Source organism: Hippocampus comes, unplaced genomic scaffold, assembly GCF_001891065.2.
Source record: "Hippocampus comes isolate QL1 unplaced genomic scaffold, H_comes_QL1_v1.1 scaffold118, whole genome shotgun sequence".
Classification (NCBI taxonomy): domain Eukaryota; kingdom Metazoa; phylum Chordata; class Actinopteri; order Syngnathiformes; family Syngnathidae; genus Hippocampus; species Hippocampus comes.
Genome location: NW_017805461.1, coordinates 2,232,693 through 2,246,743, shown reverse-complemented (window position 1 = coordinate 2,246,743; position 14,051 = coordinate 2,232,693). Strand labels below are relative to the sequence as shown.

Below are 14,051 nucleotides of genomic sequence, written 5' to 3'. Positions count from 1 at the left end.
ACATTCACCTCCTCCGCTACCGAATAAGAGAGCTGGCCGCACACGGCTTCCCAGTAACACTCCAGCAGCAGGAAGAGCAAATACATCCGCACAGGGCTCCATCTGGCCAACGCGCTCATCATTCCAAAATTCACATAAAGCAGAAGGTAAAAATGGTGCAAAAAATGTCAGCTTCAACACCCGATAAGAAGAAAAAATGTGAACAAACTGTGCTAATTCTTTCGGGAAGCGATCCCTGCCGCATCGGCCCCTATCACTGTCTGAGTTTCTTTGTTCTGTTGACGAAATCATCAGGCACTTTTGGGAGGAGCCCAGCCCTGTGACGAGTGAGCTCAAATGCCACGGTCCACGGTGTCCTCTAGTGGACGTTTGGGCGAACTACAACCAATATCACTCAGCATGAAGACCGGTATCAATGAAGTGCAGAAGAAATACTGTATTTAACACTTCATAAAAACGGAAAGTACACCGTTTTTTAGATGATTTTCCATCATGTCCATTGTATCCAGATACAAACAATGTCACGATCCAGAAACAACCAGATAAGTCGCTGACATGCTCTCTTTAAAACAAACAACAAAGGCAGTCGTTTTCCACAGTAACCTCCACGCCCACTACATCTGTGATGGAGGTGTCACGCTACAATAATGAAAGCAAACGAAGTTATGATATTTAAATGGACACATTCAAGAAGCCGTTAATCATTTCAATCACATTTAGTTCATACAACTCGTTCTTTCAGAATGGCCTAAACATTTGTCCAGGACCATAGACAGCGTCTTACAAAACACGACATCAGAGCTCATTATAAGAAAAAAAAAACAACCCAACAAAAAACTTGAATACGATCCAGGGTATGTAAACACGTGAAGTAAAATGGCAGCTCAAATGCCCCTGCCTCTCATACTAAACATCTCACTATTCTATTTACAATGTCATTGTAACACAACAAACATATCTTAGAATATATTGAAAGTAAACTACTGCACTCTTTTTCAAAGCATGGGACAGCTTTATAAAAAATAGTATGGAATTCTATGAAACCATCATTAACACGTCATAAGTGGAATTTGAAGCAAGTTAATTCCGATGGTTGCGTCAAATCAAGCTTCTGAGATTGTTTTTGCACACAAAACAATTAACATAAAATTAGCAACATTTTATAACAACAATATTTTCTCCCCTTGAATTTATTACATGGAAGTGGAGAGTTATCTTAACACTATATTCGAGTGAACGTACTTCTGAGGCCTTTTTTTTTAAAATTACCAGAAGCAGAACAATGGAAAGCAAGCCTCACAATGTTGGACAGCAGTGATGGCGATTCGGTAAAAAGAAATAAATAAATCATATGTGGAGATGACTGTGTGTGTGAGACATTGTACATTTTAACAAGTACAAACATTTTAAGAAAGAGCTACACCCCTTCCGGTTGTTGACAGATTAAAATGTTAAATCCTCATCATTACTCTTACCATGTCAATGTTCCACAACACAAATGGACAACAAACCGTAATCAAGCCACTTCACTGTTCTTCCTTACCAAAGACAATATTGCAGAATGGGTAATGTGTTGTTTTGACTACAAATATGTCAGCAGTCACAGGAGCTAGTGATAGTAAACCAGATTGACTAAAAAAAAGTAAATAATTACAATTTTGGGTGCTTTCACTGCTAAAAAGTACATTTCGAAACACAATTTTGTGCTTCATAATAGTCAAGCTTTCAAAAAAAAAAAAACGTGAATACGATCCAGGGTATGTAAACAAGTGAAGTAAAATGGCAGCTCAAATGTCCCTGCCTCCTGTACTAAACATCTCACTATTCTATTTACAATGTCATTGTAACACAACAAACATATATCTTACAATATATAGAAAATAAACTACGCCCTTTTGGTCCGAATCTCCCCGGTGCTGGTTCCGATCCGGAAGAGGTTGTTGTTGCCTTTGGGCTCAGACAGGTGATAGGAGAGCAGTGCATTGTAGCCAGAGTCTGCATCCACTGCCCTGATCTTTGCCACAAAGTATCCCGCTTCAGCAGAATAGGGGATGCTCTCACTGTTTACGGAGCCGTGCTCGGAATAGGGAGCCAAAATGGCTGGACTGTTGTCATTCTCATCCAGGATAAAAACGTTTACGGTGACGTTGCTGCTGAGCGGAGGAACACCAGAGTCTGTGGCCTGAACTTTGAACTGAAACGTCTTTAACTTCTCATAGTCAAAAGACTGAAGAACAACTATATCTCCACTTTCTGAGTTAATATTTATCATTGTAGTTATTGGGAGTGAGTCTGTGCTACTTTGCAAAAATGAGTACATCACATGCCCATTTTGATCAATGTCATCATCCAATGCAGTCATCCTATGGAGTGCAGCACCTGGTGGACTATTTTCTTTGATGTAAACATTAATGAGGGGCTCTGAGAAGTGAGGCTTGTTGTCATTAACATCTGAGATGCGCACATTAACAATACTGGTGCTGGACAGAGGTGGAAGGCCTTCATCGGTTGCAGTAATGCTGATATTGTACACAGGTATGCGCTCTCTGTCAAGAGGACCAGCAACAACCAAAGAATAATAATTCTCATAATTTAACTCAAGTTTAAAAGGCATGTCATTTTTAATTTTAGTGAGCACTATACCATTTTTCCCTCCATCTTTATCTAATATTGAAACAAGAGCAACAGCAGTGCCAACTGTAGCATCTTCTCTCACTGTGTGTAACAGTGATGTAACTACAATTTCGGGTGCATTGTCGTTGACATCTAAAACCTCAATTAATAATTTGGCATGTGAAATCATTGGGAAGGTTGCTCCATCACTGGCTTGTACTCTTATTTCGAAGACATTTTCATCTTCAAAATTTAAATGATTTATGTTTGTTACAGTGCCAGATTTGTTATCTATTGCAAATAAATCATTTTGTTTTCCTCTACTGACTTCACTGAAAGAATAGAACACTTGTCCATTTTGTCCTGCATCTAAATCAGTCGCATTTAAGGTTATTATTGATGTGCCAATCTCGATATTCTCATATACGCTAGCTTTGTAGAGCGTTTGACTGAACACAGGGGCGTTATCATTTATATCCAGCACATTCACAATAATAGTCATTGTGCCTGATTTCGGTGGTGTTCCTCCATCAATAGCAGTCAATGTGAGTGTGATCACAGCCTGTTTTTCTCGGTCTAAAAGCCTCTGAAGCACTAATTCTGGTGTCACACTTTCTCCTTGTTGTCCTTCAAGTGAAAAGTGATCATTTTGGCTGAGCTTGTATGAATTTACAGTGTTTTTACCTACATCTGCGTCGTGAGCTGGATGCAGAGGAAATTTAGCTCCTGCTGCTGTAATTTCAGTGATATTTATCACTTGTGATTTACTCATAAATGATGGATAATTATCATTTACATCTAAAATTATTATTTCAATTCGGTACAATTTTAATGGATTATTAATCACGGCCTCAAACGTAAGTGAACACTTGGCTTGTTTTTTGCACAGTTCTTCTCGATCTATTCTCTCATGAACGTAGAGAACACCGGTCTTTAGGTTTACCTCAAAATATTTGCTCTTCGTTCCCGCAACGGTCTGAAACATGCGCGACTCCAAATCCTGCACGTTTAGGCTTAAATCCTTCGCAATGTTTCCCACAACGGTCCCAACATTCACCTCCTCCGCCACCGAGTAAGAGAGCTGGCCGCACACGGCTTCCCAGTAAAACTCCAGCAGCACGAAGATCAAATACGTCCGCACAGAGCTCCATCTGATCGACGCACACATCATCCCATCCATGCGCTTCAGGCATAAAGGTAGAAATGTTGCAAAAATGGTACGACTCTCCACTTAGTGTAAAGGAAAAATGTGAACAAACTGAGTTGATTGTCCCGTGCAACGATCCCCGACACATCAGCTTCTTTCACGGTCTGAGCTTCTTTGTTCCAATGACGAAAAACATCACATACATTTGGGAGGAGCCCAGCGCTGTGAAAGACAGTTACTTTTCAGCTTAAACGGAACAGATCCAACTACCTTACAGTTAGTTACTCCATTGTTCCCGCCATCTTTGTCATTTACAGTAACCAAAGCAACAATTGTCCCCATTTCAGCGTTTTCTTTTACTGGCGTCATCAGTGACGTCACTGTTATTTCAGGGGCGTTGTCATTCACATCAATTATCTCTATTAGCAGTTTAGCGTGTGCAATACGAGGAACAGTACCCTGATCCATTGCTTGAATTCTGACTTCATACGCAGGAGTCTCTTCATAATCTAAACTACCTTTCAAGGTGATTTGCCCCGTTTCTGCATTTAGATTGCTCAAATGCCACGGTCCACGGTGTCCTCTAGTGGACATTTGCGTGAATTACAACTAGTAGCAAACGACGGTGATGCAGAGTTCAATTGTCAAATACATTTTAGTGAACCAATACAATCTCATCAAAAAGGGACAATCACTGGGATTAATATCACCCTCTTCAAGATAAACATCCACGATGAATGAAAGAATTTCCATCAATATGATAAATAGCATCTTGGCTGTGAGGAGTGATTCATATCAGCAATGAAAGATAGCACATGTATGAGTTCAGATATCTGAATTACAATAAGTATTCCTGAAGCTGTTAATTAACCCCCAAGAAGTTTAGTCCTTACAAAGCCAAATGAAAAACCACTTTTTACAATTCAGCACCATGGACAGCATAACTCACAACACTGAAATGCAGTATACAGCCACAATGAAGAAAAACTCTCAAGATTACTTTCAGCTGAATTCACAAACGTTAAAAATACCAATATAACAATTTAGACCGTGCAATACTCAACATCACTATTTTATTACATTTACCCATGTCATTGCAACGATGAACGCGTTCAAATAAGTAAACCAAGCTTTTTTATCCTTGGATGGGACTCTATTTCACAATGACATGGGGCCTTTGCTGTTTTGACCTCAAAACTATTCAGATGTCATGAATTCGAATTGTAGCAAACATGGTGGATTTCAGTAAGTGAACCGTTCATTGACTGCTAAAAAGTTACCTTTTTTAAATATAATTCGAACTTAGTATTTCATAATTATTGAATTTTTTTTACATGTAAATAGGCGTGTAACATATCAATAAACTGCATGTCAGAAAAAAAGAGTTGGAAAATCCCCAAAATGTATAGCCTACCTTGTCAGTGTTCGGAAGGGTCTGAGTCCTGGTGAAGGTGTCGCCTCCATTAATACTGATCAGTTCTGCTTCTACAGGAGGAAAGGGCCCAGGGAAAACCACTACATCACTCTTGAGTGTGTCTGAGCTGAAGCACACGTCGTACTGCTGAGTTGCTTTGGAGTAAGACCAGCTCCCGTCAGGGTGGGTGGTGATCATCGGGGCACTGTATCTATCGAAGGGGCCGTCTGTCTGTCTGCGGCATTTGAAGGCTACTAATGTGATGAGGCTGAGCAGAAAGATGAGCGACACGGCCACAACGGCGATGAGCAGATACAAGTGTAAGGCGGAGAAGCTCTCCTCCTTGCTGGGCACATGTCTGAACGGAGTGTGGATGTCAGCTGTGCTTTCAAGCACCACCACATCAATCGACACAGTCGCTGACAGGGAGGCTTCTCCGTTGTCACAGACTGACACCACCAAGGGGTGACTTTTCAGGTCATTGTCACTCATTCGCCTCTTGGTCCGAATCTCCCCGGTGCTGGTTCCGATCCGGAAGAGGTTGTTGTTGCCTTTGGGCTCAGACAGGTGATAAGAGAGCAGTGCATTGTATCCAGAGTCTGCATCCACTGCCCTGATCTTTGCCACAAAGTATCCCGCTTCGGCAGAATAGGGGATGTTCTCACTGTTAATGGAGCCATGCTCGGAATAGGGGGCCAAAATGGCGGGACTGTTGTCATTCTCATCCAGGATAAACACATTTACGGTGACGTTACTGCTGAGTGGAGGAACACCAGAGTCTGTGGCCTGAACTTTGAAGTGAAATGTCTTTAACTTCTCGTTGTCAAAAGATTGCAAACTGACAATGTCTCCACTCTCTGAGTTGATATTTATCATTGTAGTGAATGGCATTGAGTCTGTACTACTTTGTAAAAATGAGTACGTCACATGCCCATTTTGTTCAATGTCATCATCCAGTGCAGTCACTCTATGTATTACTGCTCCTGGTGGACTATTTTCTTTGATATAAACATTAATGAGGGGCCCTGAGAAGTGAGGCTTGTTGTCGTTAACATCTGAAATGTGCACAGTGATAAAACTGGTGCTGGACAAACGTGGAATGCCTTCATCGGTTGCAGTAATGCTGATATTGTACACAGGTATGCTCTCTCTGTCGAGAGGACCACCAACAACCAAAGAATAGGAGTTCTTATAATTCGGCTCCAGTTTGAAAGGCACATTACTATTTATTTTACAGTGCACCAAGCCATTTTTACCTCCGTCTTTGTCCAAAACGGAGACAATTGCAATCGCTGTGCCAATGCTTGCATCTTCTTTCACTGTGTTCAATAATGATGTCACTGAAATTTCAGGCTCATTGTCATTGACATCCAAAACTTCAATCAACAATTTGGCATGAGAGGTTAAGGGAGAAGCCCCTCCATCACTGGCTCGTATTCGGAGTTCAAATGCATTTGTTTGTTCAAAGTCAATAATTTTCCTGTTTGTTACGATTCCAATTTTTTCATCAATGGAGAACACATTTGTTTCTTCCTCTCTCCCTCCTGCATTGAAAGAATAGAACACTTGTCCATTTTGTCCCGCATCTAAATCAGTCGCATTTAAGGTTATTATTGATGTGCCAATCTCGATATTCTCATATACGCTAGCTTTGTAGAGCGTTTGACTGAACACAGGGGCATTGTCGTTGTTATCTAGTACATTGACTACAATAGTCATTGTGCCTGATTTCGCTGGTGTTCCTCCATCAATAGCAGTCAATGTGAGTGTGATCACAGCCTGTTTTTCTCGGTCTAAAAGCCTCTGAAGCACTAATTCTGGTGTCACACTTTCTCCTTGTTGTCCTTCAAGTGAAAAGTGATCATTTTGGCTGAGCTTGTATGAATTTACAGTGTTTTTACCAACATCTGCATCATGAGCTGGGTGGAGAGGAAATTTTGATCCTACTGCTGTTGTCTCACTTATGTTCAGTTCCTCTTTATGACTGGAAAATAATGGGTAATTGTCATTTACATCTAATATTGTAATTTCAATACGGTACAATTTCAATGGATTATTAATCACAGCTTCTACACCGAGTGAACACTTGGCTTGTTTTCTGCAGAGTTCTTCTCGATCTATTCTCTCATTCACATACAAAACGCCACTCTTTAGGTTTACCTCGAAGTATTTCCTTTTGTTTCCCACAACGATCTGAAACATGCGGAACTCCAAATCCTGCACGTTTAGGCTTAAATCCTTCGCAATGTTTCCCACAACGGTCCCAACATTCACCTCCTCCGCCACCGAGTAAGAGAGCTGGCCGCACACGGCTTCCCAGTAACACTCCAGCAGCACGAAGAGCAAATACGTCCGCACAGCGCTCCATCTGATCGACGCACGCATCATTCCATCCATGCGCTTTCGGCATAAAGGTAGAAATGTTGCAAAAATGTACTTGCTATGAAAGAATAATCGAAAAATGGAATTAATTCTTCCGAGTAACCACCCCTGTCGTAACAGTCTCTTTCACCGTCTCAGCTTCTTTGTTCCAATGACGAATAACAGCACATATATTTGGGAGGAGCCCTGCGCCGCAGATGAGGATGCATTCGTGTTATGGTCCACTGGGCCCTCTAGTGGACAGTTGCATGAAGTACAACAGGCATCACACAACATTGATGCAAATTGATCGCTTACAGTCGCCACTAAGCCCATTACATAAACTATAAAATCTTATTTTAAAATTGCACAGTTTGACTCCAGAGTGTGATACGTAATCTTCATACATGTCACTTTAATCTGGAAATATATCTCAATGGAATGGTTAACATATCAATGCGATAACGATTTAGAACCAGCTGGTAAATTGCTCGCATATTACTTTTTTCAAGATAAACAAAAATGACAGAGTATTTTCCACAAGAATATCCCCGCGACCCCCCTCAACTCCACTGTAACTGTAATTCGATGAATAGTGAAGGTTACAAATTACAAATTCAAATTGAATGGATATATTCCTGAATTACTATTTAATTCTGACAAAATGCTAATTTCATAAACAACCATAAAAATGTGTTCATAACTATGGACAACGCATCTCACAATACAAGACTGAGAGCAGTTGTTGCAAAACAAACATGTACTGTAACATTTTCACCTGTATTTCAGAAAGTGCAAATCTGTGACATGTTGTTGGATTAAATGAAACCCCCTCAAGTGCTCAACAAACTCCCTTTTTCCCTTTTCAATGCCTCAATGTCGCTATATTGTTATTTTTACCTTACCTTATCATTGATGCACAAATTACAGCATGCTGAAATTGAACCACCATACTCCTTTTCTTGGCTTGAGACAGTATTTCATAACAACTATATGAACTCAAAATATGAAACTTTTAAGACATTATAATTGCTTTTTGTCACAATCCCTCTAGATTTCAATGGCTGTGTCATTATACTCCAGGTGTATTTATTCCTTACAAGATGTTTATTAAAAGACCATCATAACTTCAAGTGATGTGTGTTTGTCAATCTAGTTTCTTCAAAAGTGTATAATATAGCGATATACAACCAAGCAGTCTGAAAAGGAATGCATAGCCTACCTTCTCAGAATTAGGAAGAGTCTGAGTCCTGGTAAAGGTGTCTCCTCCATTAATACTGATCAGTTCTGCCTCTACAGGTGGAAAGGGGCCAGGGAAAACCACTACGTCACTTTTGAGTGTGTCTGAGCTGAAGCACACGTCGTACTGCTGAGTTGCTTTGGAGTAAGACCAGCTCCCGTCAGGGTGGGTGGTGATCATCGGGGCGCTGTACCTGTCGAAGGGGCCGTCTGTCTGTCTGTGGCATTTGAAGGCTACTAAAGTGATGAGGCTGAGCAGAAAGATGAGCGACACGGCCACAACGGCGATGAGCAGATACAAGTGCAAGGCGGAGAAGCTCTCCTCCTTGCTGGGCACATGTCTGAACTGAGTGTGGATGTCAGCTGTGCTTTCAAGCACCACCACATCAATTGACACAGTCGCTGACAAGGAGGCTTCTCCATTGTCACAGACCGACACCACCAAGGGGTGACTTTTCAGGTCATTGTCACTCATTCGCCTCTTGGTCCGAATCTCCCCGGTGCTGGTTCCGATCCGGAAGAGGTTGTTGTTGCCTTTGGGCTCAGACAGGTGATAGGAGAGCAGTGCATTGTATCCAGAGTCTGCATCCACTGCCCTGATCTTTGCCACAAAGTATCCCGCTTCGGCAGAATAGGGGATGTTCTCACTGTTAATGGAGCCATGCTCGGAATAGGGAGGCAAAATGTTGGGACTGTTGTCATTCTCATCCAGGATAAACACATTTACGGTGACGTTACTGCTGAGTGGAGGAACACCAGAGTCTGTGGCCTGAACTTTGAACTGAAACGTTTTTAACTTCTCATAGTCAAAAGATTGCAAACTCATGATGTCTCCACTCTCTGAGTTGATATTTATCAAAGTAGTTAGCGGCATGGCATAAGTGCTGCTTTGCACAAGTGAGTATGTCACTTTTCTATTTTCATCAGTGTCAAAATCTACTGCAGTCACTCTATGAATTATTGCTCCTGTTTGACTATTTTCCTTGATGTAAACATTAATGAGGGGCTCTGAGAAGTGAGGCGCATTGTCATTTACATCAGAAATGTGAACATAAACTACGCTGGTGCTGGAAAGAGGTGGAATTCCGTTATCTTTGGCAACGATGGTGATGTTGTAGAGCGGTGCGCTCTCTCTGTCTAGTGGCTCATCAACAAGCAGAGAATAATAGTTTTTGTAATTTTCTTCGAGTTTAAATGGAACTTCATTTTGAATTTGTACAGTCACATGACCGTTTTCACCACCGTCTTTGTCAAAAAGCGACACCAGCGCGACTGCAGTGCCCACAGCGGCATCCTCTGGCACGGCATTGTGCAGTGATGTCACCGTGACCTCCGGAGCGTTGTCATTAACATCCAAAACCTCAACCAGCACTTTGCAATGAGCAGACATAGGGGGAGTGCCTTGATCAGTGGCCTCCACCCTTATCTCGTATGCTCTTTTTTCTTCGTAATCAATATAACCTTTCACCTTAACTACACCTGTTTGAGCTTCAATTTCAAAGACATCCAGCACATGATCTTGATCTTTGCTTCTTAACGAATACAAAATCTCGCTGTTCGAGCCCTCATCAGCGTCAGTTGCGTTCAATGTAATGATTCGCGTGCCTAATGCTGCATTTTCTCTGAGGGTTGTCTTATACAGAGATTCACTAAATGTCGGGATATTGTCATTGTTGTCTAAAACGTTTACCACAAGTTGAGAGGTTCCTGATTTTGGTGGGCTCCCCCCGTCTACAGCAGTCAGTGTCATTGTGATGAGAGGCTGCTTCTCTCGATCCAAAGCTTTCTTCAGCACCAGCTCAGCAGACACGCTGCCGCCTGCTTTATGCACCGCTAATGAAAAATGATCATTTGGACTTAATCTATATGTACTGATGCTGTTTTTACCAACATCTGCATCACTGGCTTCAGACAATGCAAATTTCACCCCAGGCAATGTGCTCTCCGCGATATATAAATTCTGCATTTTCGTGGTGAACAAAGGGGCATTATCGTTCACATCTAAAATGTCGACATCTACACGATACAGTTTTAAAGGGTTGGTAATTACAGCCTCCACACTGATGGCACATTTCACTTCCTCTGTACAGAGCTGCTCTCTGTCTATTCTTTCATTTACATAAAGAGCTCCAGTCTTTAGATTTACCTCAAGGAATTTCTTCTTTGTGGTGGCAACAATCTGAAACAAACGAGATTCTAGGTCCTGCACGTTTAAATTTAAATCCTTGGCGATGTTTCCAACGAGAGTGCCGGGGTTTAACTCCTCCGAGATGGAATAAGAAAGCTGTCCAGACGCTGTTTCCCAATAACACTCCAGTAGAACAAGCCCCAAATAGATCCCAAAGTAGCTCCATCTGCAAGGCATGCTTATATTCAATATGAGCAAAGCATGAATTAAAAAGAATTCCTTATTTTAGCCTGAGCTCTGTCTTCGTTCTTCCGTCCGCTGTCTCTTTTTAACAAAGACTGAATAGATCTCCCCAGCATCTGAAAACGGGAGGGGCCTCAATGCATGAAGAGGAATGCTCTTCCTCTGATAGATAAAGAGCGACGCTCGGTGGTCAAAGTGGTTAGGTGCAGGGACGAGTGAATCCTTCATGATGCTCTCAAGCAGCCATAAAAAAAATAAAAAAAAACACCAAGGATGGGAACATAATATCCTTCCAGTGAATGAGAAACATTGAGGGATTTTAGTGAGTTTTTTTTTTCTGACACCCAAATGGAAACTACTGCGCACAATATCCGCTTGTTTCTATAATACACTACTAAAATCTTTATTTTCTCCCTCACAAGACCTTCATTAGTCTTCTGCACTCTGATTATTTATTTTTTTAATTTAATTTATTTTTACCTTGACGGGAATGAATCAGTTCAACTGATTGAGGAGATGAGCTGATGCTCCCGGTGCTGTAGAGTGCTTTTTGGTACTCCTCCTGCACAATTGTCATCAATTTGTATGAACATCCCTCTGTTTGCTAATCCCACGATTAATCCTTTATAAACTCCCGTCCTATTTTCGCCCATGTGGAAAACATGATTTTATTTGGAGAAAATATTCATAATCATCACACACTGATCCGCAGTCATCTCTGAGCAGCAATACGAATTAATGTCGAACTATGACTATTATGCGAGAATTTATACATGACAAGAGTCTAAGCATGTTCAAGCGAAGCACCTTTTGTCGATATATTCACAAAAAGTTCCCTTTCTCATGACTTGATGATTCGCATAACAGTCAGGTTTCTCAAAGCCAGCACAGAATCCTGGATTATCTTCCTCATAAAATCTACATCACACATATTAATATTACTCAGTACAGAAAAGCCAGAATTTATCTTTTAAAAGCGCATAGCTTATCACAGTTAGCCCCTGACCCCATGACCTTATTTGCTGTTGATTCTAGTTCAACTCTATCCTGCTTTCCAAGAATTTATAAAGCACCCTATAATTGCTTCTCTGCCTAAATTGGATTCATGTGTTTTTTCAAAAATGTCCGCCCGCAGCTGTAATACTGAATCCAACTTGACAGCAAAGTTGGGGCTTTTATTGCAACATGTAGAAAGAAACGCTTCAAACACATCTTGTGAACTACATTTAGCAGTCCTATTAGAGCCTTCTCCTCTAATAGGAAACAGTTCTAATGCAGAAACTAAAAAAATAAATAAATAAACAATTTGCTTTGCTTTTTAAATTTCAATCAACAAGTAATGTCAACATGTTCATCAATGAAGTAACCCTCCCTGAGGAATTAATCATTTACGTGAACAAATAAACGCTTAAAAAGCTACACGCATTTTCCTCTCCTAAGAGTCATTTCTTTGTATTTAGATGAAGATGAAGTAGTAGGTGTATCTTAGAGGGAGAGCAGAGTTAAAAGTAAGAGGTTGAGGGCAGTGGGAGTGTGGTATATTTTCAGTGTGCTTGTTTAAATGATTAAAGAGTGTGTGCCGCATATAGAAAAGCTGCTGCTTATCGCCTTAGCATGCATGGTGACCCAATATGTGTACGTGCATGCTTGTGATGAACCTACAAGGTTGCATACTCTATGTGAGTGGGGGAGTAGAGGTGCCATCTGAGCATGATTCTAGGAGAGCAAGCACTCCCCCTCCCTCCTTTCTTCACTCCCCTTTACATTTCCATAGTAACGGTATCCCCAGCACAGACATGATGCATGTTTGCACACAGAAATACATGAGCAAGACCATGGGTATATTTTACGAAATACACAGGAGTTTTTTTTTTTACCCACTTCTGAAATATTCATCAACATACCTTGATGGAGGCCGCTTTCGTTGAATGAATCTAACCAAATCAGGCCTCAAGTACACACACACAAGTACACCAAAGCAAACAATGCATCCTCTGGTGTGAACTAGTCTGCCAACAGTTGCATCTGGATTGTTCATGCATCGCTAATATTGCACTGCTACAACATATTCACAATGACAATTCAGCTGCAGCATCTTCCTCTCCTTTTACGACCCCCCCGCCCCCACACCACTCAGAAGAAAGCCTGACCTTTTTAATCAGCCCCTGCACAGCCCACAGTGCCCTCGCTGGGCCACGGCTCTGAAGACCACCCCCACTGCCTCCCAGTAAGCGGCACACTTGCACCATGTGATGCAACACTCACAATATATCATGTTCTGCCAAACATCTCACATACATGTCTTTACCCCCTATTTTATTTTTTTAACATTCTTAACAAGTAACTGAGTTGCTGATGGTGTAGTGGTATACTCGCTTGACTTGTCTGCGGGCAGCGTGGGATCGGTTCCCACTCAGTGATGGTGTGGATGTGGCTGTAAATGGTCGTTTGGCTCTTTTTGTGCCCTGTGACTGGCTGGTGACCAGTTCAGGTAGTCTGCCTTCCACCCAAAGTCAGCTGGGACAGGCTCCAGCAACCCCCGGCGACCGTCTTCAGGATAAGCGGTGTTGAAAATGAATGGAAGGATGGAATAGTAGCTGTGAGGTGCCTGAAAATGCTTGAGAATTGAATTGTTTTAACATGGACTGCTCGGGCCACCGCCAAAAGCACACATGCATTAATGAGACAAGAAGTACACCGAGAGCAGAGGTGAATACTTACAAATGCATATTCATAATCAGAATCAGAGGCATCATTAAGTGTGACATCATTCCAAAGAAAAGTTTAAACATCAATTTGGCTCCTGAAATGCCTTTTGAGCTTTGACAATCATATTTATGAGAGTGTGTGTGTGTGTGTGTGTGTGTGTGTGTGTGTGTGTGTGTGTGTGTGTGTGTGTGTGCGTG

General features: G+C 41.5%; 2 protein-coding genes across 2 annotated transcripts in view; both read right to left on the bottom strand.

The window, feature by feature from the left end:
- The window catches only part of LOC109518719 (protocadherin alpha-8-like), a 5,591-nt gene extending 1,643 nt beyond the window's left edge, over positions 1-3,948 (bottom strand). The window contains exon 1 of the mRNA XM_019874741.1: positions 1,948-3,948. Within this exon, the coding sequence (XP_019730300.1) occupies positions 1,948-3,793 (1,846 nt within the window). The 5' untranslated portion in view covers positions 3,794-3,948. The remainder of the gene's footprint in view (positions 1-1,947) is intronic.
- The window catches only part of LOC109518717 (protocadherin alpha-8-like), an 18,928-nt gene extending 7,693 nt beyond the window's left edge, over positions 1-11,235 (bottom strand). Inside the window, exon 1 of the mRNA XM_019874738.1 lies at positions 9,002-11,235. Within this exon, the coding sequence (XP_019730297.1) occupies positions 9,002-11,139 (2,138 nt within the window). The 5' untranslated portion in view covers positions 11,140-11,235. The remainder of the gene's footprint in view (positions 1-9,001) is intronic.
- Between the last annotated feature and the right edge of the window lie 2,816 nt (positions 11,236-14,051).